Here is a 22,284-nt window from a genome sequence, read left to right as displayed (position 1 = left end):
TTTCTCAGAGATGAAATTATATTTCAACAAAATAATGCTTCTGGAATAGAAATGTTTTATATTGTTTCTACCTACAGAGACAACTTCAGAACAATCTGATATGGTGGGTGTTGAAATCCTCTTGTGCGTTTTGAGGTGGAATGACTCCGTGGTTATATTTGGGGCAACTCCTTGGCCTACGCCTTGAGAAGAAGCAAACTGACCAACAGAGAACCAGTGGTGGAAAAAGTACCCAATTCTCGTACTTGATTAAAAAGGAAAAGATACCTTAATAGAAAATGACTCAAGTAAAAGTGAAAGTCACCCAGTAAAATACTACTTGAGAAAAAGTATAAAAGTATTTGGTTTTTAAATATACTTAAGTATCCAAAGTAAATGTATAAATAGTTTCAAATTCCAATTATATTAACCCAGCACGATTATTATAATTTTTTACAATTTACGGATAGCCAGGGGCACACTTCAACAGTCAGACATAATTTACAAATTAAGCATGTGTGTTTAGTGAGTCTGCCAGATCAGGGTAATAGGATGACCAGGGATGTTCTCTTGATAAGTGCGTGAATTAGACATTTTCCCGTCCTGCTAAGCATTGAACATGTAACGAGTACTTTTGGGTGTCAGGGAAAATGCAAGGAGTAAAAATTACATAATTTTCTTTAGGAAGGTAGTGGAGTAAAAGTAGTCAAAGATATAAATAGTAAATATACAAATACCCCCAAAAACTACTTAAGTAGTACTTTAAATCATTTTTACTTAAGTGCTTTACACCTCTGCAGAGGATCAATCGGAGGGGTGGACGCGGCTCCCAGAGGATCAATCGGAGGGGTGGACGCGGCTCCCAGAGGATCAATCGGAGGGGTGGACGCGGCTCCCAGAGGATCAATCGGAGGGGTGGACGCGGCTCCCAGAGGATCAATCGGAGGGGTGGACGCGGCTCCCAGAGGATCAATCGGAGGGGTGGACGCGGCTCCCAGAGGATCAATCGGAGGGGTGGACGCGGCTCCCAGAGGATCAATCGGAGGGGTGGACGCGGCTCCCAGAGGATCAATCGGAGGGGTGGACGCGGCTCCCAGAGGATCAATCGGAGGGGTGGACGCCGCTCCCAGAGGATCAATCGGAGGGGTGGACGCCGCTCCCAGAGGATCAATCGGAGGGGTGGACGCCGCTCCCAGAGGATCAATCGGAGGGGTGGACGCCGCTCCCAGAGGATCAATCGGAGGGGTGGACCCAGGCTCCCAGAGGATCAATCGGAGGGGTGGACCCAGGCTCCCAGAGGATCAATCGGAGGGGTGGACGCGGCTCCCAGAGGATCAATCGGAGGGGTGGACCCAGGCTCCCAGAGGATCAATCGGAGGGGTGGACACGGCTCCCAGAGGATCAATCGGAGGGGTGGACGCGGCTCCCAGAGGATCAATCGGAGGGTTGGACGCGGCTCCCAGGGGATCAATCGGAGGGGTGGATGCGGCTCCCAGAGGTGAGGACAGTAAATAAAGGTTAGGGATGGGGCTAGAGTCCTTTGAGGCGATGACACCATAATGCCCACCTTGATCAAATAATCTACATTGACAAGGGATAGCCTACTCCTCTCTCACTGGACCTGCCGTATAGGACGAGCCACAAAGGATAGTATAAATAGTAGCATTCACAAAGGGGTAAAGGGAAAAAAACAGAACTCCCTACTTGTCAATAGGTCACTTTAGGTAAGTCTATCAGGGCGAGTCTGAGTCAAGTCTCTAACCTCTCCTACCTCACGTCTCTAACCTCTCCTACCTCACGTCTCTAACCTCTCCTACCTCACGTCTCTAACCTCTCCTACCTCACGTCTCTAACCTCTCCTACCTCACGTCTCTAACCTCTCCTACCTCACGTCTCTAACCTCCCCTACCTCAAGTCTCTAACCTCCCCTACCTCAAGTCTCTAACCTCCCCTACCTCAAGTCTCTAACCTCCCCTACCTCAAGTCTCTAACCTCCCCTACCTCAAGTCTCTAACCTCCCCTACCTCAAGTCTCTAACCTCCCCTACCTCAAGTCTCTAACCTCCCCTACCTCAAGTCTCTAACCTCCCCTACCTCAAGTCTCTAACCTCCCCTACCTCAAGTCTCTAACCTCCCCTACCTCAAGTCTCTAACCTCTCTAACCTCTCCTACCTCAAGTGCTGAGCAGAACTGCATTATATGTTCCACATAGGTTCCCATTGCAATCCGACAACACCGAAATTTGATATATTCCAGATGTATTATCTCTCTCTGTGTGTGTGTGTATGTGTGTGTGCTCTCAAACTCTGCTTAATTGCTTATGCGCCTGAAAGTATTCTGAGCGGTAGCAGTGTACGCTGGGATCTGAAGACCAGATCTGCCTCTCTACCTTTGGGAACATGAGACGGTATTTTTGGAATCATCCCATTTCATTCAGACCCAATTGAAAATACAGCACACGGAGGGATCTGGTTAGAAGCTCATGCATTTTCCAATATTACAGAGCAACAAAACCTAAAATCGGCACACTGGCAACCGCAGTAGAATGTTCTGTCTCTCCGAGGCCCGAATACAACTGCATCACCCTTGGTCAAGGGGCCAATTGTATCAAGTGTCTCAAAGTAAGAGTGCTGATTCAGGGTCAGATTTAACTTTTAGATGACAGCGAATCAAATAACAAGGATGAAGGGGACTTGATTACTCCTTCACGGAGGTGCTTGATACATATAGCCCCCCAATCAAATTGGTGCAATTAATTAAATGAGATGTTCCACTCAAAAAAACAGAGTAAGGTTGTACTCCTACCCGAGTGTTCTCGGGAATGAGGATGTATTTGACTGTTCTACTATGCTACAGTGTGTAGATCTGTGTCGGTCTTTATGAATAACAGCTAAGACAAGACGATCTGTTCAGTTGGTCAAAGGAATACAAAACAGATGTCTTGTCGAGGTTGTGCTAGATTCAAAGCGCAGTTGTTGTTTTTTTTCACTCCCAGATCTAATAGTCAACGTAGGGCATTAAAAACAAGCGCAAACAGAGGGCAAATTAAATACAAAGACTCTAAGCGAAGGAGGGCTGATTCAGGATCAGTTTTTCCCTTTTAGAGCATAACGAATACACCTTATAAAAGTACAGAGGGGACCTGATCCTGGACCAAGGCTACTTTTAGATGCTATTTGAATACAGACGCAACTTTTCATGACAACAGTTGGGAGTTTGAATGGGATTGATTTACAGGCAGTTACTCTCTGAATCGTATGCCAGTGTATTAGATACGTGTGTCAGAATTGATGTAACTTTCTCGTCCATTTATTGTTCTTATTCATACTGTCAGTGGTCCCGTGTGGCTCAGTTGGTAGGGCACGGTGCTTGGAACGCCAGGGCTGTTGGTTTTTGGATTTTTCAGGTCTCTAAAGTGATGTTAGATCAGCTTCAAGTCTGGGCTCTGGCTGGGCCATACAAGGACATTCAGAAACTTGTCCAGAAGCCTGCTGCGTTGTCTTGGCTGTATGCTTAGGGTTGTTGTCATTCTGGAAGGTTCTCCCATCTCCACAGAGGAACTCTGAAGCTCTGTCAGAGTGATATTCATGTTCTTGGTCACCTCCCTAACCAAAGCCCTTCTCCCCCGATTGCTCAGTTTAGCCAGGAGGCCAGCTCTAGGTAGAGTCATGGTGGTTCCAAACTTCTTCCATTTAAGAACGATGGAGGCCACTGTGTTCTTGGGGACGTTCAATACTGCAGACATTTTTTGGTACCCTCCCCCAGATCTGTGCCTCGACACAATTCCTTCAACCTCATGGCTTGGTTTTTGCTCTGACATACACTGTCAACTCTGGGACCTTATATAGACAGGTGTGTGCCTTTTCAAATCATGTCCAATCAATTCAATTTACCACAGGTGGACTCCAATCAAATTGTAGAACCATCTCAAGGATGATAAATGGAAACAGGATGCACCTGAGCTCAATTTTTAGTCTCATAGCAAAGGGTCTGAATACTTACGTAAATAAGATCATTCTGTTTAGCAAACATTTCTAAAAACCTGTTTTCCCTTTGTCATTATGGGGTATTTTGTGTAGATTGATGAGGAAAAATAATAATAATTGAAATCAATTTTAGAATAAGGCTGTAAACGTAACAAAATGTGGAAAAAGTCACGGGGTCTGAATACTTTGCAAATGCACTGTATCTTTACAACTTCTAACATCTTATCAAAAGTTATGTTAGTGAACAATGGTTATTGTATCTAGTCCAACTATTAAAGTCTCATATCAGACATTAGCTTTGTATCTGAGGAGACATGTACACCCCATACATCTCCTTACATTTGGCACATTCACATTTTTTTTCCTTTATTTAAGTAGGCAAGTCAGTTAAAAACAAATTGTTTTTTTCAGTTTTTTCAGTTTTTTTCACTGCCTTGTTCAGTGGCAGAACGACAGATTTTTTGTCAACTCAGGGATTTGATCTGGCAACCTTTTGGTTATTAGTCCAACGTTCTAACCACTAGGCTATCCTGCCGCCCCTTTGACACTAACCTCGTGCAAATACGACATACATAAATAAATGAACCAAAATAACAGTATTAGCGTACATATTTGACTAGACTGGCTATTTCAAAGCACAATGAGGACATGAAACATAATTAATTGTCTTGCATCAGTGAGCAGATGGTGCAGTGGGAAAGGGGGAGACCTAGTCAGTTGTACAACTGAACACATTCAACTGAAATGTGTCTACCGCATTTAACCCAACCCCTCTGAATCAGAGAATTGCGGGGGGGGGGGGGGGGTTGCCTTAAAATCGACATCCACGTCTGGGGAATAGAGGGTTAACTGCCTTGCTCAGGGGCACAATGACCTTGTCAGCTCGGGGATTTGATCCAGCAACTTTTCGGTTACTGACCCAACGCTCTAACCACTAGGATACCTGCCGCCCCCCCTCTAACCACTAGGCCACCTGCCGCCCCCCCTCTAACCACTAGGCCACCTGCCGCCCCAACTACTATGTTCCCTTCAGTAAAGCAATCTCTGCATCTGCTCTATGGCCTTTAACAAACAGTAGGCTTGAGTACACAGAGTAGGTTATACAAGACAATCATCCTTCAGGCAAACTGCTGGCTATTACCAAACCCAAGGATCAAAACAGATCAGAGAAGAGAGTATAAGATGTGAAGTATTTTCTCCCAGAACGTGTGCTGTTTGAACTGCTTTCAAAAGGTCACATATTGTCCCCGTGACTATGAGGCGTATAGCAATACTGCATGTCTTGGAATGAAACTCAAGGTGCAGTAATTAAAATGTATTGAAAAGACCCCTAGAGCCAGATTCCCAGGCACAGATTAAGCCTAGACTAAAATGCTCTATCAGTGGAGAATCTCGATTGAACATGCTTTTTAGCCAAAGGTCTACTATCAATCTGTATCCGGGAAACCAGACCCACACAAGTACCTCTTGACCAGCTTCAAGCTACATTCCACATCATTGAGCTGGGCCTTGCTTCACAGATGAGTCATGAGATCTCTAATCTGGTCATCAGTGACTATTGGGACTCAATGCAGTTTAGAGCAATGGGGTGATGTGGAAAACAATTGGATTGGTGATAATTCACATCTTATATATATATATATATATATATATATATATATATATATATATATAAAATGGTCTGTACACCCCCCTACAAAGTGACAAAAGGTTTGTGTTCAGACTCAAATGTATGTCCAAATGAATTTATATTACCACCACATAAAACTGTTGTCTTTGTTGAAGTACCTAAATGGCTATCCAAACACACCTATTACTACTCTGCTATTTGTTACTACGGTAGCCTCAAATGTGACTCTCGTGACTAATACTGTAACTAGGTCTACTGTAGATATAGCCACCAATGTGAACCCGAGTATCAACATTATCTTTACTGTTAGACATAATAAGAGTCACATGCTCTTACTATAGAGGCTTACTGATAACCATGGTAACAACTATAACCATGGTAACACCTATAGCCATTTGATTGTGAATGTAGGTTGGCATCACCAGCCATCTAGATCTGATATTATGGTGTGGGTGGTGTCATACTCAAGAGTCATAGCTCTCAAGCAGGAAACATTCACAATCTGTGGCACCGTTTCACTTCACACCCTCATGTTTATAGCCCACTGCCAATGAACGGAACTGAACTAGATAAGAATTGATCACGCAGCTGTTCTGGTTCTTAATTAGCAGAGGTCTATTTGAGAATGATGCCTGTTCGTTTTGGATGGATGCTTCTCTCAGGGAATCTAAATACAGTGGTTTTACAGTGTATATATAAATACAACATACACATCAATTGCACTTTAAAAATGCATATCTTGTTAGCTTGAATGGTGTGGTGTGTGTTATTTGTATAGCTGAGCTATAATATTGCAATGGGGAAAACAGCCACATTGCTGACAAATATGTTTGAAAAACTAAATAGATGTAATTATTGACAAACTAAATGAAACCATGCAATTTATAAAAACAGAACACCACCTACCTGTCCCAAATGCTTTGGCCACCAGCCACGTGAGGCTACAGTAGATTTTTGCTCGAGAACAATCATAGTGATCGGAAGACTTTATTGCGGGAACAATAAAGGTATTTTTAATTTCCCTGGCGTCCGTCACTTCACCCATCATAACACCCTGAAGTGTCAACAGCCTTCGGCAAACACAATGATTACTAACTATGTCGCAATAGAAGTCGATGACATCCCACCATAATGGAATTGAATGCACCACACGTTACTTGATTTGCCAGCCTTCAATTGCCTATGTAAATGTACAATTCGTTGGAGCAGACATGGAGGGTTGACTGCAAACCATCGGTATGGTATTGTCTAACTCCTTTGAGTCAAAATGAATAGTGCAATTAGCGACTCTGTCTGTATTTTTCTGCCATTCTGCTGCTACCTGGGTTGTAATCATTAGTCCAAACAGAGTTTCTATTGGAGAAATTCAGGTAGGTCCCTCCCCGTTTCGTTCCGTTTGCTTACTTTTAAGAAAAGTTTTGCAACAGAATCGGCGTAATGAATACGCCCCAGTTTAAATGGGGTTCGCCTAATAGCTGTCAACCTATTTCAGAAGAATCTCACTGAGGAAGGCGCATATTTTCTTCAGACAGAGACAAAACAATCCGATTCCCATTCAAGTCTTTGTTTTCAAACACAAGTTGGTTCCCCTCTGCTTTTCCTCGCTTGTTGCGGTTCTCCTGCCGCACTGTGGCTAAGAAAGGGCTGCACTATTGCGCGTGCGCGTACCACCCAGCCATTTCTGCACAACATCAAAAGAGGCCAGCATGCTTTTACTACAGTTAGAAATTGGACAGAATCTACGCATCGCATACATAGCTTGATTTGTTTGGATAAAATGCCTATGTTCTGTCTGTTTATATGTAAAACGCATCCCTGGATATATACACATTCTAACTAACCAATGAAATAGATTAGCCTGTCGAGTTTGGGACTATACGGTTCTATCTGCAAAAATATGATTCTGAGATCATTGGCTTTAAAGTTCCAAACCCTTATTGATTTGAATGGTGTCAGCTCTTTTTTTAAATATTTTATTATTTTGAACTTACTTAACAACATGACTTGGGGGTATTTAGAGTCATATATAGTTAGAGAACATTGAACAGAACAAGGGTATATCAATAACTAAGTTTGAACAAAAATTCAGATACAACCTTGATGAATTTGCTTAATCATTTGTTGTGGTTCAGCCTTGTATTGTCAGTTGCAAGTATTTACATGATATATAATGCATCATTCCTTTATTATGTGGATTTGTAGTCCTAGTATGCATCATCATTGATACAATTAGGCTAGTTGAACTCAACATTATTCATTGAAACCACTTCGATGTGAGATTTGCTGCTATGTCAACATGTCAATGTGCTTCTGACATGTTTGTAAATCAATCAAATGTATTTATATAGCCCTTCTTACATCAGTTGATGTCACAAAGTGCTGTACAGAAACCCAGCCTAAAACCCCAAACAGCAAGCAATGCAGGTGTAGAAGCACGGTGGCTAGGAAAAACTCCCTAGAAAGGCCAGAACCTAGGAAGAAACCTAGAGAGGAACCAGGCTATGAGGGGTGGCCAGTCCTCTTCTGGCTGTGCCGGGTGGAGATTATAACAGAACATGGCCAAGATGTTCAAATGTTCATAGATGACCAGCAGGGTTAAATAATAATAATCACAGTGGTTGTCGAGGTTGCAACAGGTCCGCACCTCAGGAGTAAATGTCAATTGGCTTTTATAGTCGATCATTCAGAGTATCTCTACCGCTCCTGCTGTCTCTAGAGAGTTGAAAAAAGCAGGTCTGGGACAGGTAGCACGTCCGGTGAACAGGTCAGGGTTCCATAGCCGCGGGCAGAGCAGTTGAAACTGGAGCAGCAGCACGGCCAGGTGCCAGGGACAGCAAGGAGTCATCATGTCAGGTAGTTCTGGGGCATGGTCCTAGGGCTCAGGTCCTCAGAGAGAGAGAAAGAAAGAGAGAAAGAGAGAATTAGAGAGAGCATACTTAAATTCACACAGGACACCGAATAGGACAGGAGAAGTACTCCAGATATACCAAACTGACCCTAGCCCCCCGACACATAAACTACTGCAGCATAAATACTAGAGGCTGAGACAGGAGGGGACAGGAGACACTGTGGCCCCATCCGATGACACCCCCGGACAGGGCCAAACAGGAAGGATATAACCCCACCCACTTTGCCAAAGCACAACCACATACCACTAGAAGGATATCTTCAACCACCAACTTACCATCCTGAGACAAGGCCAAGTATAGCCCACAAAGATCTCCGCCACGGCACAAACCTGACAGGAAGATCACTTCAGTGACTCAACCCACTCAAGTGACGCACCCCTCCCAGGGACAGCATGGAAGAGCACCAGTAAGCCAGTGACTCAGCCCCTGTAATAGGGTTAGAGACAGAGAATCCCAGTGGAGAGAGGGGAACCAGCCAGGCAGAGACAGCAAGGGCGGTTCATTGCTCCAGTGCCTTTCCGTTCACCTTCACACTCCTGGGCCAGACTACACTCAATCATAGGAACTACTGAAGAGATGAGTCTTCAATAAAGACTTAAAGGTTGAGACCGAGTCTGTGTCTCTCATATGGATAGGCAGACCATTCCATAAAAATTGAGCTCTATAGGAGAAAGCCCTGCCTCCAGTTGTTTGCTTAGAAATGCTAGGGACAGTAAGGAGGCCTGCGTCTTGTGACCGTAGCGTATGTGTAGATATGTACGGCAGGACCAAATCAGAAAGATAGGTAGGAGCAAGCTCATGTTATGCTTTGTAGGTTAGCATTAGAACCTTGAAATCAGCCCTTGCCTTAACAGGAAGCCAGTGTAGAGAGGCTAGCACTGGAGTAATATGATCAACAAAAACTATTTAATTAGATTTAAAAAATATACTAATCCAGATGCAGATTTATTTTTTAAAGTTTGCGTGGATTAATGTACATTTTCCCTTCTCCCAATGGATTTTTAAAAAATGTTTAGTAAATGTTTGCACCCCCGTTCGGTTGGTGGCGAAAACACACCTTTTGCGTGTAGTTCGCCATAAAACCCAAAGAAGAAGAAAAAGACTAGAGACGTCATCAACATGAGTCTGCTTTCTGAGTGAGTCGACGTTGGATAAGATGCTTTATGCTCGCTAGCAGCTAGCTTCAGTTTGGGTGTTTACTTCGATATCTTTGTGTTTTTCATCAGCAATTAATCATTCGTTTTGTGTGTTTACTTGCGTCGTTTTGATCTTTAAATCGCAATGTAATTGCGCCAAAACCTGGTGTTGTTTTGTATCGCTAGCTGGCTAGGCTTGAAGTTACTAGCGTTTGCTAGCTGATGCCCACTCATCCGTGTACAGGTGGCATTATCACTGAGATAGTCTTTGATTAACGTTAAACATCGTGTATATCGTATTCGTAACCGTCTGTCACACCCATTCATGCTCTTTAGGATAATACTTTGGAAACATGTTTATGCCAAGAGCACTGAAAGTGAAGAGACCAACAGACAACACAAGTCAGGTGCTTAAGAAGAAGTGCAAGGTGAGCCAGGAGGGAGAAAAGGAAGGCAGTGATGGCACAGGACAACCCCCCAACCACAGCCTAAAGACTTCCACTACAGCTCCATATGGGAGTGTAGAGACAGACATTAATGCTGAGACACAGGTGAAGCCTGATGACCAGGACACACACCTTCCAACCCTGGAGCAGGGTACATGGAGTCCTGTACGAGCACCAGAGGACCAACAGTCCTCAGAGTCTGAGTCCAGCACCGAGGAAAGCGAAGAAGAGGAGCCTGTAAAATCCTTCAGAAAGAGCCAGAGATGGCCCGAACCGGGGGAGCCCGTCTGCGTCATGTGTGCTCGATTCGGGGAGTACATCTGCGACAGCACTGACAATGATGTGTGCAGCCTAGAGTGCAAGGCCAGTCACCTGGCTAAAATGGGCATGGGCACAGGGGAAGATGCCTTTAACCGAGATGACACAGAGGAGAAGAGGACTTCACAATGTGGACAGCCAGCTGTTGACAGAGCTGGCAATACTGTTGAGGATGTATACAAGGACTATTCCTACAAGGAAGATGCATTTATCTCTGGGTTGACAGAGGAGCAAGTGCAGCGAGTAAAGCAGGAGCTGGGCATTGTGACAGAGGGCAGGGAGGTGGGAAGGCCCATCATAGAGTTTGAGCAATGTAACCTTCCCTCAACTCTCAGTGCCAACCTGAAGAAGGCAGGGTATGAGGCGCCCACCCCTGTTCAGATGCAGATGGTGCCTGTTGGCTTGGCTGGCAGGGACGTGATTGCCAGTGCTGACACGGGTTCTGGGAAGACGGTGGCCTTTCTGCTGCCAGTGGTAGTGTGTGCTTTGAAGGTATAGTGAAATACAGTTTTTGTGGCTGGCTTGATTATTACACTGTATTATCACACTGAACTATGTTGGGTCTGAAAGTTTTTCAGCATGGTTCCAGCAACTGTGGTGGATGCATACCTACAGTTGAAGTCGGAAGTTTATATACACTTAGGTTGGAGTCATTAAAATTAGTTTTTCAACCACTCCACAAATTGTTGTTAACAAACTATAGTTTTGGCAAGTCGGTTAGGACATCTACTTTGTGCATGACACAAGTAATTTTTCAAACAATTGTTTACCGACAGATTATTTCACTTATAATTCACTGTATCACAATTCCAGTGGGTCAGAAGTTTACATACAGTAAGTTGACTGTGCCTTTAAACAGCTTGGAAAATTCCAGAAAATGAAGTCATGGCTTTAGAAGCTTCTGATAGGCTAATTGACATCAATTGGAGGTGTATCTGTGGGTGTATTTCAAGGCCTACTTTCAAACTCAGTGCCTCTTTGCTTGACATCATGGGGAAATCTAAAGAGATCAGCCAAGACCTCAGAAAAAATTGTAGACCTCCACAAGTCTGGTTCATCCTTGAGACCAATTTCCAAAAGCCTGAAGATACCACGTTCAACGGTACAAACAATAGTACGCAAGTATAAACAACAACATCCCAACCATGAAGCACGGGGGTGGCAGCATCATGTTGTGGAGGTGCTTTGCCGCAGGAGGGACTGGTGCACTTCACAAAATAAATAGAATCATGAGGATGAAAAATTATGTGGATATATTGAAGCAACATCAAGACATCAGTCAGGAAGTGAAAGCTTGGTCGCAAATGGGACTTCCAAATGGACAGTGACCCCAAGCATACTTCCAAAGTTGTGGCAAAATGGCTTAAGGACAACAAAGTCAAGGTATTGGAGTGGCCATCACAAAGCCCTGACCTCAATCCCATACATTTGTGGGCAGAACTGAAAAAGTGTGTGTGAGCAAGGAGGTCTACAAACCTGACTCAGTTGCACCAGCTCTGTCATTAGGAATGGGCCAAAATTCAGTCAACTTATTGTGGGGAGGTTGTGGAAGGCTACCAGAAACGTTTGACCCAAGTTAAACAATTTATAGGCAATGATAACAAATACTATGCAAGCTTCTGACCCACTGGGAATGTGATGAAATAAATAAATCACTCTCTCTACTATTATTCTGACATTTCACATTCTTAAAATAAAGTGTTGATCCTAACTGACCGAAGACAGAATTTTTACTAGGAGATAATGTCAGGAATTGTGTAAAACTGAGTTTAAATGTATTTGGCTAAGGTGTATGTATACTTCCGACTTCAACTGTACCTAGTACAGCTTTGTACAGGCTCGGCTTGGTTGTGGTGTGAAAAGCTCATTAGTGTTTATCTTTCATGATACTTTTTTGGTTTCATGGTTGTGAAAAATACTGGAATGATTTTTCTCATAATATTGTGTAACAAAGGAGGAAGTTTTTAAAGTAAAAAAAAAAGGGGAAATCAAGGTTTGTCAGAACGGACTCTATAACCAATATCAAGGTTTGTCAGAACGGACTCTATAACCAATATCAAGGTTTGTCAGAACGGACTCTATAACCAATATCAAGGTTTGTCAGGACGGACTCTATAACCAATATCAAGGTTTGTCAGAACGGACTCTATAACCAATATCAAGGTTTGTCAGAACGGACTCTATAACCAATATCAAGGTTTGTCAGGACGGACTCTATAACCAATATCAAGGTTTGTCAGAACGGACTCTATAACCAATATCAAGGTTTGTCAGAACGGACTCTATAACCAATATCAAGGTTTGTCAGAACGGACTCTATAACCAATATCAAGGTTTGTCAGAACGGACTCTATAACCAATATCAAGGTTTGTCAGGACGGACTCTATAACCAATATCAAGGTTTGTCAGAACGGACTCTATAACCAATATCAAGGTTTGTCAGAACGGACTCTATAACCAATATCAAGGTTTGTCAGAACGGACTCTATAACCAATATCAAGGTTTGTCAGAACGGACTCTATAACCAATATCAAGGTTTGTCAGGACGGACTCTATAACCAATATCAAGGTTTGTCAGGACGGACTCTATAACCAATATCAAGGTTTGTCAGAACGGACTCTATAACCAATATCAAGGTTTGTCAGAACGGACTCTATAACCAATATCAATTTTTGTCAGAACGGACTCTATAACCAATATCAAGGTTTGTCAGAACGGACTCTATAACCAATATCAAGGTTTGTCAGGACGGACTCTATAACCAATATCAAGGTTTGTCAGAACGGACTCTATAACCAATATCAAGGTTTGTCAGGACGGACTCTATAACCAATATCAAGGTTTGTCAGAACGGACTCTATAACCAATATCAAGGTTTGTCAGAACGGACTCTATAACCAATATCAAGGTTTGTCAGAACGGACTCTATAACCAATATCAAGGTTTGTCAGAACGGACTCTATAACCAATATCAAGGTTTGTCAGGACGGACTCTATAACCAATATCAAGGTTTGTCAGAACGGACTCTATAACCAATATCAAGGTTTGTCAGAACGGACTCTATAACCAATATCAAGGTTTGTCAGAACGGACTCTATAACCAATATCAAGGTTTGTCAGAACGGACTCTATAACCAATATCAAGGTTTGTCAGGACGGACTCTATAACCAATATCAAGGTTTGTCAGGACGGACTCTATAACCAATATCAAGGTTTGTCAGAACGGACTCTATAACCAATATCAAGGTTTGTCAGAACGGACTCTATAACCAATATCAATTTTTGTCAGAACGGACTCTATAACCAATATCAAGGTTTGTCAGAACGGACTCTATAACCAATATCAAGGTTTGTCAGGACGGACTCTATAACCAATATCAAGGTTTGTCAGAACGGACTCTATAACCAATATCAAGGTTTGTCAGGACGGACTCTATAACCAATATCAAGGTTTGTCAGGACGGACTCTATAACCAATATCAAGGTTTGTCAGAACGGACTCTATAACCAATATCAAGGTTTGTCAGAACGGACTCTATAACCAATATCAAGGTTTGTCAGAACGGACTCTATAACCAATATCAAGGTTTGTCAGGACGGACTCTATAACCAATATCAAGGTTTGTCAGAACGGACTCTATAACCAATATCAAGGTTTGTCAGAACGGACTCTATAACCAATATCAAGGTTTGTCAGAACGGACTCTATAACCAATATCAAGGTTTGTCAGAACGGACTCTATAACCAATATCAAGGTTTGTCAGGACGGACTCTATAACCAATATCAAGGTTTGTCAGAACGGACTCTATAACCAATATCAAGGTTTGTCAGAACGGACTCTATAACCAATATCAAGGTTTGTCAGAACGGACTCTATAACCAATATCAAGGTTTGCTGTGTTTCAACCTCACTGTTGGCATCGTTTTCAGCTAGAAGTACCTCGGCTAAACTTTGAAAATCCAGCACAGCTGTTAACCCAATTTTGAACCGGTCCCTCACTGGGGACTCCTTGAAGCAACAGCGATGAGTAATTCATATGCACAGGCCTGTTTTTTATGTTCTGTAGCTTAGCTACAATTTCAAATGACAGGCTATACTATGCAGATAGCCATGAGAAGGGAAGACTACAGCCATTCAAAAACTGATGCAAATAGACTTGTCTCAATCCTTTCTATGTGCAAAGTACAGTTACCACTTGCCATAAGAAACATTAAGTTCATTTATACTGCGGTATGTGGTGAAAACAAGTAGATCTAACCTTTAAGCATTTTACGTGATGTAATTCATTGGCTGATATATTGGTCTGGTAGGAGCAGACTGTGACATCCTCATAGTGTGATTATCACTTTTGGGCCCAGCTTCAAAGCAACCTGGAAGTAGCAGAATTTCTCTCCCCAAAAGTCTGATGTAAAACTTTAACCTTAACCCTACCCTTACGGAGCCTAACCCTTACGGAGCCTAACCCTTACGGAGCCTAACCCTTACGGAGCCTAACCCTAGGGTTGTTTCCAGAAATTAAAACCTAAAAAGTGTGGAAGTTACTTGAATTTTGCTACCCTTAGACCAAAAAGCTATTTGTTGTTAATAAATATTGTCTTGATTCCTCCCCAATCAGAGGCTAGTGGAGGGTGGTCTCGGGGGTCCGGCAGCTCTCATCCTGACCCCCACCAGGGAGCTGGCCATCCAGATCGAGAGGCAGACCAAGGAGCTGGTGGTGGGCCTACCTAACATGAGGACTGGCCTGCTGGTGGGAGGCATGCCCCTGCCCCCGCAGCTCCACCGCCTCAAGAGCACCATCAAGGTACAAACGTTACCTCAACGTTTCTCATGACGCTGTACAATAGTGTACAACGTTACCTCAACGTTTCTCATGACGCCGTACATTAGTGTACAACGTTACCTCAACGTTTCTCATGACGCTGTACAATAGTGTACAACGTTACCTCAACGTTTCTCATGACGCCGTACATTAGTGTACAACGTTACCTCAACGTGTCTCACGATGCTGTACATTAGTCTACAATTGTTACGTCAATGTTTCAAAGAGAGTACTGGACAGTTAAGTCAATGTTTACCAGACATTTTCTACATGATGTCAATATTAAATTCCCATAACCTTTACAATGAAGGCCTTCCATAGCTTAGCTACAATTTCAAATGACAGGCTATTCTATGCAGATAGCCATGAGAAGGGAAGACTACAGCCATTCAAAAACGGATGCAAATAGACTTCTCGATTCTTTCTATGTGCAAAGTACAGTTACCACTTGCTATAAGAAACATTACATTTATTTATTTAATTAATACAGTTTGATTAACCAAACTGTATTTGTTTTTCTCTTAAGTGCCCTCTAGATAATAATCGCCAACTTAATTGCCTTCTAGATAATAATTGCTACCCCAGGACGACTGCTGGAGATCCTGAAACAGAAGGCAGTGCAGCTGGATGGAGTGAGGGTTGTGGTGGTTGATGAGGTAAATATGTCTTCTTATAGCATTAATGAAGAACACTATTGCGCAGTCATTTAAAAGGCCACTTCCCTTTTGTTTAACAAAGACCGTGCACATTAATCAACATTTCATTTCACATCGATGTAAAAGTACCAGAGTTGGCAAAAGAGCACATTTTTGTAGATGGACTTAAATTGAAATGGGATTGACCCCCATCCCGTGTACCAGTAATACTATTTCGACATTGTTCAGCAGAATGAAAAATAATTTGTTCTCTTATGAGTGCAGGCAGACACCATGCTGAAGATGGGCTTTCAGCAGCAGATCCTGAAGGTTCTGGAGAACATCCCGGAGGAGCACCAGACCCTGCTAACATCCGCCACCATCCCCAAGGGCACAGAGCAGCTGGCAGCCCGACTGACCCAGGACCCGGTACGTATCGCCATCGGGGACAGGAACCAGCCCTGCGCCGACATCCGGCAGATAGTGCTCTGGGTGGAGGAGCCCTCCAAGAAGAAGAAGCTCTTTGAGATTTTAAATGTAGGTGATTTTTCAATAGCTTTTCTTCAGTGTTCATTAGGCAGCAAACGGAAGAAAACAGACTGAAACAGGGAGTTCTTATTTTCTGTTGTAAAATGATTTAAAATGCTGGTTACTGGCATTTTCTGTATATTGTCATAAAGCATATGCTCTCAGCAAGGAGTGTTGTTAAAGACCTGCTCTGAAACTTTGGCAACTACTATGTATTTTTTAAACCTCCCGCTTTGGGCTGGATGTGTAATCCCTAGTTTGAAAGCAACTGTTTTTCTTGAATCTGTGCTGTGCCATTTACCTTACATTTTCCCCTCATGTGGGCCAGCCCCCTAGCAAATAGAGTTCTAGCCAATCAATGTTACCATCCAGGGGGATGTTGACTTGTACTCCTATATTTGACCTGCAACCCACAGTCTATTTTCCAACAATTTAAATAACTTGTTTTCTTCTATACTGAACAAAAATATAAACCCAATATGTGCTGAAATAAAAAATAACAGAAAATGTTTATTGCGCACAAAAAGCTTACCTCTAAAAGTTTCTGCACAAATTTGTTTACTTCCGTGTTAGTGAGCATTTCTCCTTTGTCAAGATAATCCATCCACCTGACAGCTGTGGCATATGAAGAACCTGATTAAACAGCATGATCAATACACAGGTGCACCTTGTGCTGGGGACAATAAAAGGCCACTCTAAAATGTGCAGTTTTGTCACGCAACACAATACCACAGATGTCTCGAGTTTTAAGGGAGCGTGCAATTTCATGCTGACTGCAGGAATGTCCATCAGAGCTGTTGCCAGACAATTAAACATTTTGTCGAGATCGGTGTGGAAGAACCTGACCTCAGCCCCATCGAACACCTTTGGGAATTGGAATGTCGACTGCGAGCCAGGCCTAATCGCCCAACATCAGTGGCCAACCTCACCAATGCTCTTGTGGCTGAATGGAAGCAAATCCCTGCAGCAATGTTCCAACGTCTAGTGGAAAGCCTTCCCAGAAGAGTGGAGGCTGTTATAGCAGTAAATAGTGGACCAACTCAATATTATAAGATGTTCAATGTAATGTAGTGTATTTCCTCATTACCTGTGTGTTTGTTTTGCCCACCCAGGACGGAAAGCTGTACCAGCCTCCGGTGGTTGTGTTTGTGGACTGTAAACTTGGGGCGGACCTACTGTGTGAGGCCGTGAAGAAGATCATGGGCCTCAACACGGTGGCCATCCACTCAGACAAGACCCAGTGGGAACGCAACCGCATCCTCAAGGTGAGGCCTGTGGCAGCCAGCTCTTTCTTTGTTCATTAGCGCCAAACGGAACATGACAGACTGGAACAAGGAAAGGGAATGCCAGGACTTGTCCAATAAGAAACACTCATTTTCATTTACAGATTTAAAACATTAAGAAATGTTGTCATTTGCGTCGTACCCTCGAGGTGTATTCAGTGTAATGTTTAAAGGGTTTCCTGGATACTGGACAGTACCGTGCCAATACACACTAGATCCAATGGTGAGAGGAGGCCCCACTGATGCTCTCCCTTCGTTGAGACTGACCATCAGGGGCAGGCACCGTCAGTCCAGTAACAGAAAGACAGCAAATTATTTACATTTCTTCTCATTCATCTGTGCCTATACAACACATGATCTATTACCAGTGTGATCACAATTTTTTGTATTTTTTTATATAATTGTAAAATGGTCTGAGAAGAACATTGGCAGGGCATTTCAAGTATAGACAATTTGCAGTGATACTGTATTAGGCCTATAGCTTACTGCACAAAGCTCATGGTTACAGAACTGTTTTTTTTAATAATAATTAATGTTGAATACGTTAAGTCTGAGCGGTAGATCTCATTTTGACTCAGAAAGTGGTCTCGACTCAAAAGTCAGTTTATCCTTTTTAAATATCATAATGAATTGGATTACAAGGATAAGACCTGAGCCTAGATCAGTGCTCCTACTCTGAGATTCTTTATGAATACGGGCCCAGGTCTGGCTATTATGGCTCAAACAGGAAAAGCTAGTGACAGGCAGTGTACTTCCATAAAGACTATTCACCCGTTAAGCCGTTTTCTACCTCCTCAGGGTCTACTCGAAGGGGACTTTGAAGTGGTGGTCAGCACTGGCGTACTGGGCAGAGGGCTCGATCTGGTCAACGTCAAACTGGTGGTCAACTTTGACATGCCGCCCAACATGGATGAGTATGTTCATCAGGTGGGTCAATTTGCTATTGTTGTGAATGGGGGAAATCTGGTGTGCTTTTGCCATACAAAATCAATATCAATGTCGTGAGACAATATCTTCTTGCATCTTGGGGGGGGAGGGCCATCTGGCACAGAATCTTTTCTGTATAGTATTGTCTACAGATGGATGAAAGTGTGTGTGTGTGTGTGTGTGTGTGTAGCTACTCAGGTGTCATTGTAAATGGTTCTGTCCGGTGTGACTTTTACACTCCTTCCTCCCAGGTGGGCAGAGCAGGCAGACTGGGCCACCGGGGCACGGCCATCACCTTTGTCAACAACGACAACAAGCGTCTGTTCCTGGAGGTGGTGAACCGGGTGAAGCCCACAGGTTCCCAGCTTCCCCCCCAGCTTCTCAACTCCCCCCACCTCCACGAGCAGCAGAGGAGGGACAAACAGAAAGCCAAGCAAAGGGGGGAGGATGACATCATGGTCACCAAGAACAACCTCCTCAGCATCATCCGGAAACACAACAGGAGCTCAAAGAGATAGACAGATTATGCTACTTTGTGTTTGTGTGTGTATATCTGGGTAATTTGTCCATTTTGAATAAACTTATATGAACTTGTAATTTCGAGTTGACACTTTTATATAGTTGTGCATTTTGGAAATACTGCCATCTACTTGTCAAACACGGGCACCGCATGTTTGGTATTTTTTTTGCTGTGGATGGAAACGTAATTTCTGTCGTCAATAGCAAATCGCTGGTCGGGGTTTGAAATCGACGACAACCACGACAGTGAAACGGTAAACAAACACAACTGAGTTGAATCTCCTGTCTTGAGGAGGAGGTAGCTGGCATATATTGAATGCCTAAATTATATTTTAAGTAAACTGATCCGATTATCATTCTCAGCTTTGTAATGTTGTTTTTAGACAGCTAACTTAACGTCGCCAACTAACTAAAGTGCCTAATAGTTCCTGTTTCATTATGTCCGAATTATCCCGTTGTAAATAAAGTTAACTTTCAACTTTTTGCAGGGGAAGATGTGCAATTTTAATAGACGTGTCTACGGATAACGTTGGAAACATTTTTTTAACCATATCATTTTAACATCTCGACAGTACCATGTACTTTATACTCGATACCAAAGGAAAAAGCACACAGCTTTTTATGATAATGTCTTGACACCAAGGGACCCTGACGGCCGAAAATCTTCAAAGATCAGCGTTGAAGTTCCGCGAGAAAATATAAAATAGATCATTGGATAAAACCCAGGAGTTAAACACGACCTGTCTTATCTCTGGCCTGTCACCCGCTCTTGTCCTTCAGAGGAGGGAAAACGGGTGCTAAAAGGCGATTAAAAACGACAAGTGACAACACTATGGAAATCACTCCGAATAGCACACCTGCATCTGAGAAAACACCGTCATTGCAACACAGAACCAGAACAGGTTCATTTGACAAAAGCGCAGGTAAAGACATCGGCAAAGCAGAGGGCTTCAGACCACGCTGGGTCAGCGGTACCGACTCTAATCAGTCTAAAGTTTTCTCTGAATCAAACCCCCGAACGACAGCTGTATTACGGTCATTTAGTCTTAGGGACACCATCTAAAAGTAAATGGAGAGAAGCTGCTAACCTTTTAAACACTCCAACTAAAGGAGTTGAAAGGTTTCCGTCTAGATTTGCGCCAAAACAACCAACAACCCCGGGTAAAGTAGACGTGACAAAACCAGAGGACCAGACCAAAACTTTATCAACACCCACGAGAAAGACTCCTTTCGAGAAAATCACGGCAAAGAAGGATGCCTTTGAGAGATTGGCTGGGGAAAAAGGGCCAACAAGTGGTGGCTGTAAAAATGGCAAGCCTAGAGAGGCCAAAGAAGCACACACAGGTGACCGTGGAGGCTGCGAAACCTGGTGCAATTCACAGTTCCAGGACGTTTCCGCTCAGTAGTCAAGGAGCAAACGTGGCCTCGACCTTTCCGTCAATCCATAGCGACGTAAGCGTGGCAAGGTCCTCTACCCCTGCACCAACATCCTATGTCTCGACCGATCCTTTGGTCCGATCCAAACCAGATACCCTGAAGATGGAGAACAGTGCTGTGACAGTTGCGGTCCGGGTGAGGCCATTCAACACCAGGTAAAAAAAGAGATTTATATCAATTTGATTTATTTTGTTGTTCATTGAAATCAGATTCATTCAGCTCTAATATGGCCCCTGTCTTTAACTGCAACAAGAGTCATCATACTAATTTGCTTCTTTATCCATTAGGCCTAATCAGTGATGTAAAAAATGACCCAATATTTGCCTTACATTTGCTTTCAGGGAGAAGACGGAGAACGCAGGTGATCTTCATGGATAACCAGGAGACTGTTGTTCAACATCCAGACACCAAGCAGAGGCACGCCTTCACATATGACTTCTTCTTCTGCTCCGTTGATAAACGCGGCCCTGGCTTTGCCAGCCAGCAGACGGCGTATGAAAAACGGGCCAAGCCTCTTCTGGAGAGGGCCATTGAGGGGTTCAACACCTGCCTGTTTGCTTTACGGTCAAACGGGGTCAGGGAAGGATATCTCACTCTGTTCTTTCTTTCTCACTCGCTTTTCTCCTCACACACACACACACTAGCTGATTTTGTGTTATCACGAGTCTCCTTTTGAAGTTAGTAAGTAAACTGTTGAATCCAAATGTGTAAAATTGGACAATGTTCCTCTATCCTTCTGCAGTATGATGGGTTTCGGGGAGGAGGCAGGACTAACGGCAAGATTCTGCGAGGAGCTCTTTTCTCGGCTGTCTGCAGTTGACAATCAGGAGGTGTTTTTTTCATTTATTTTATTCATACCAAGATATACACTTTGTTGATTCTGTCCAGTTGTCATGTAAAGCATTTGTTTTTAGTTTATTTGCCATGTGAAATGAATACATTAGAAATCTTACTCAATCAAGGGCTCACGACAACTTGGCTGTTGTATAACAGGTCACATGTCATCTGGGGATGAGCTACTTCGAGGTGTACAACGAGAAAACCCATAACTTGCTCGTGGTCAGGGACGAACAAAACCACAGCTGTGAGTAGGACAAAATGATTTTCAAAACCCATTTTTACTTCCATTCTACTAAATGATCTTAGTAATGACTCTGTGTTTCTAGCTGAGGGTGAGGGAACATCCAGTCCACGGGCCTTATGTTGCTGAGCTGTCCACGTGAGCAAACCTGTGGTTTCTATGAATGTCTTGTCAGATGTGATGATGGCTTGCTAGTCTTAAGGATTCGCTCAGTGACTGTATGTTTTCTTCAGGAATGTGGTGCGCTCCTATGAAGACATTCAGGTAAGGTGCTTTACAGACATGCTTTCTGAACACTGATTACCACTTTTTGAACACTGATTACCACTTTCTGAACACTGATTACCACTTTCTGAACACTGATTACCACTTTCTGAACACTGATTACCACTTTCTGAACACTGATTACCACTTTCTGAACACTGATTACCACTTTCTGAACACTGATTACCACTTTCTGAACACTGATTACCACTTTCTGAACACTGATTACCACTTTCTGAACACTGATCACCACTTTCTGAACACTGATTACCACTTTCTGAACACTGATTACCACTTTCTGAACACTGATTACCACTTTCTGAACACTGATTACCACTTTCTGAACACTGATTACCACTTTCTGAACACTGATTACCACT

General features: G+C 43.2%; 2 protein-coding genes across 4 annotated transcripts in view; one reads left to right on the top strand and one right to left on the bottom strand.

Moving 5' to 3' along the window:
* LOC110528753 (calmodulin-regulated spectrin-associated protein 2) overlaps positions 1 to 7,231 on the bottom strand; it is a 98,373-nt gene extending 91,142 nt beyond the window's left edge. For both annotated transcript variants that reach the window (XM_036985747.1, XM_036985790.1), the window contains exon 1: positions 6,501 to 7,231. In XM_036985747.1, the coding sequence (XP_036841642.1) occupies positions 6,501 to 6,642 (142 nt within the window). In that variant the 5' untranslated portion in view covers positions 6,643 to 7,231. The remainder of the gene's footprint in view (positions 1 to 6,500) is intronic.
* Positions 7,232 to 9,603: 2,372 nt separating this feature from the next.
* Positions 9,604 to 19,200, top strand: ddx59 (DEAD (Asp-Glu-Ala-Asp) box polypeptide 59). 2 transcript variants are annotated; one of them, XM_021610817.2, is made up of 7 exons: positions 9,604 to 10,895; positions 15,027 to 15,212; positions 15,797 to 15,886; positions 16,151 to 16,294; positions 17,506 to 17,658; positions 18,475 to 18,603; positions 18,855 to 19,200. In XM_021610817.2, the coding sequence occupies exons 1-7, from the start codon at positions 9,993 to 9,995 to the stop codon at positions 19,119 to 19,121; spliced, it is 1,872 nt and encodes a 623-aa protein (XP_021466492.2). In that variant the 5' UTR covers positions 9,604 to 9,992; the 3' UTR covers positions 19,122 to 19,200. The 2 variants fall into 2 exon arrangements, with proteins under 2 accessions (XP_021466492.2, XP_021466429.2); XM_021610754.2 differs by having other exon boundaries at positions 16,151 to 16,402.
* The last annotated feature ends 3,084 nt before the right edge of the window (positions 19,201 to 22,284 follow it).

Source organism: Oncorhynchus mykiss, chromosome 1 (assembly GCF_013265735.2).
Source record: "Oncorhynchus mykiss isolate Arlee chromosome 1, USDA_OmykA_1.1, whole genome shotgun sequence".
NCBI lineage: Eukaryota > Metazoa > Chordata > Actinopteri > Salmoniformes > Salmonidae > Oncorhynchus > Oncorhynchus mykiss.
This window is presented reverse-complemented; position numbering and strand designations above follow the sequence as displayed.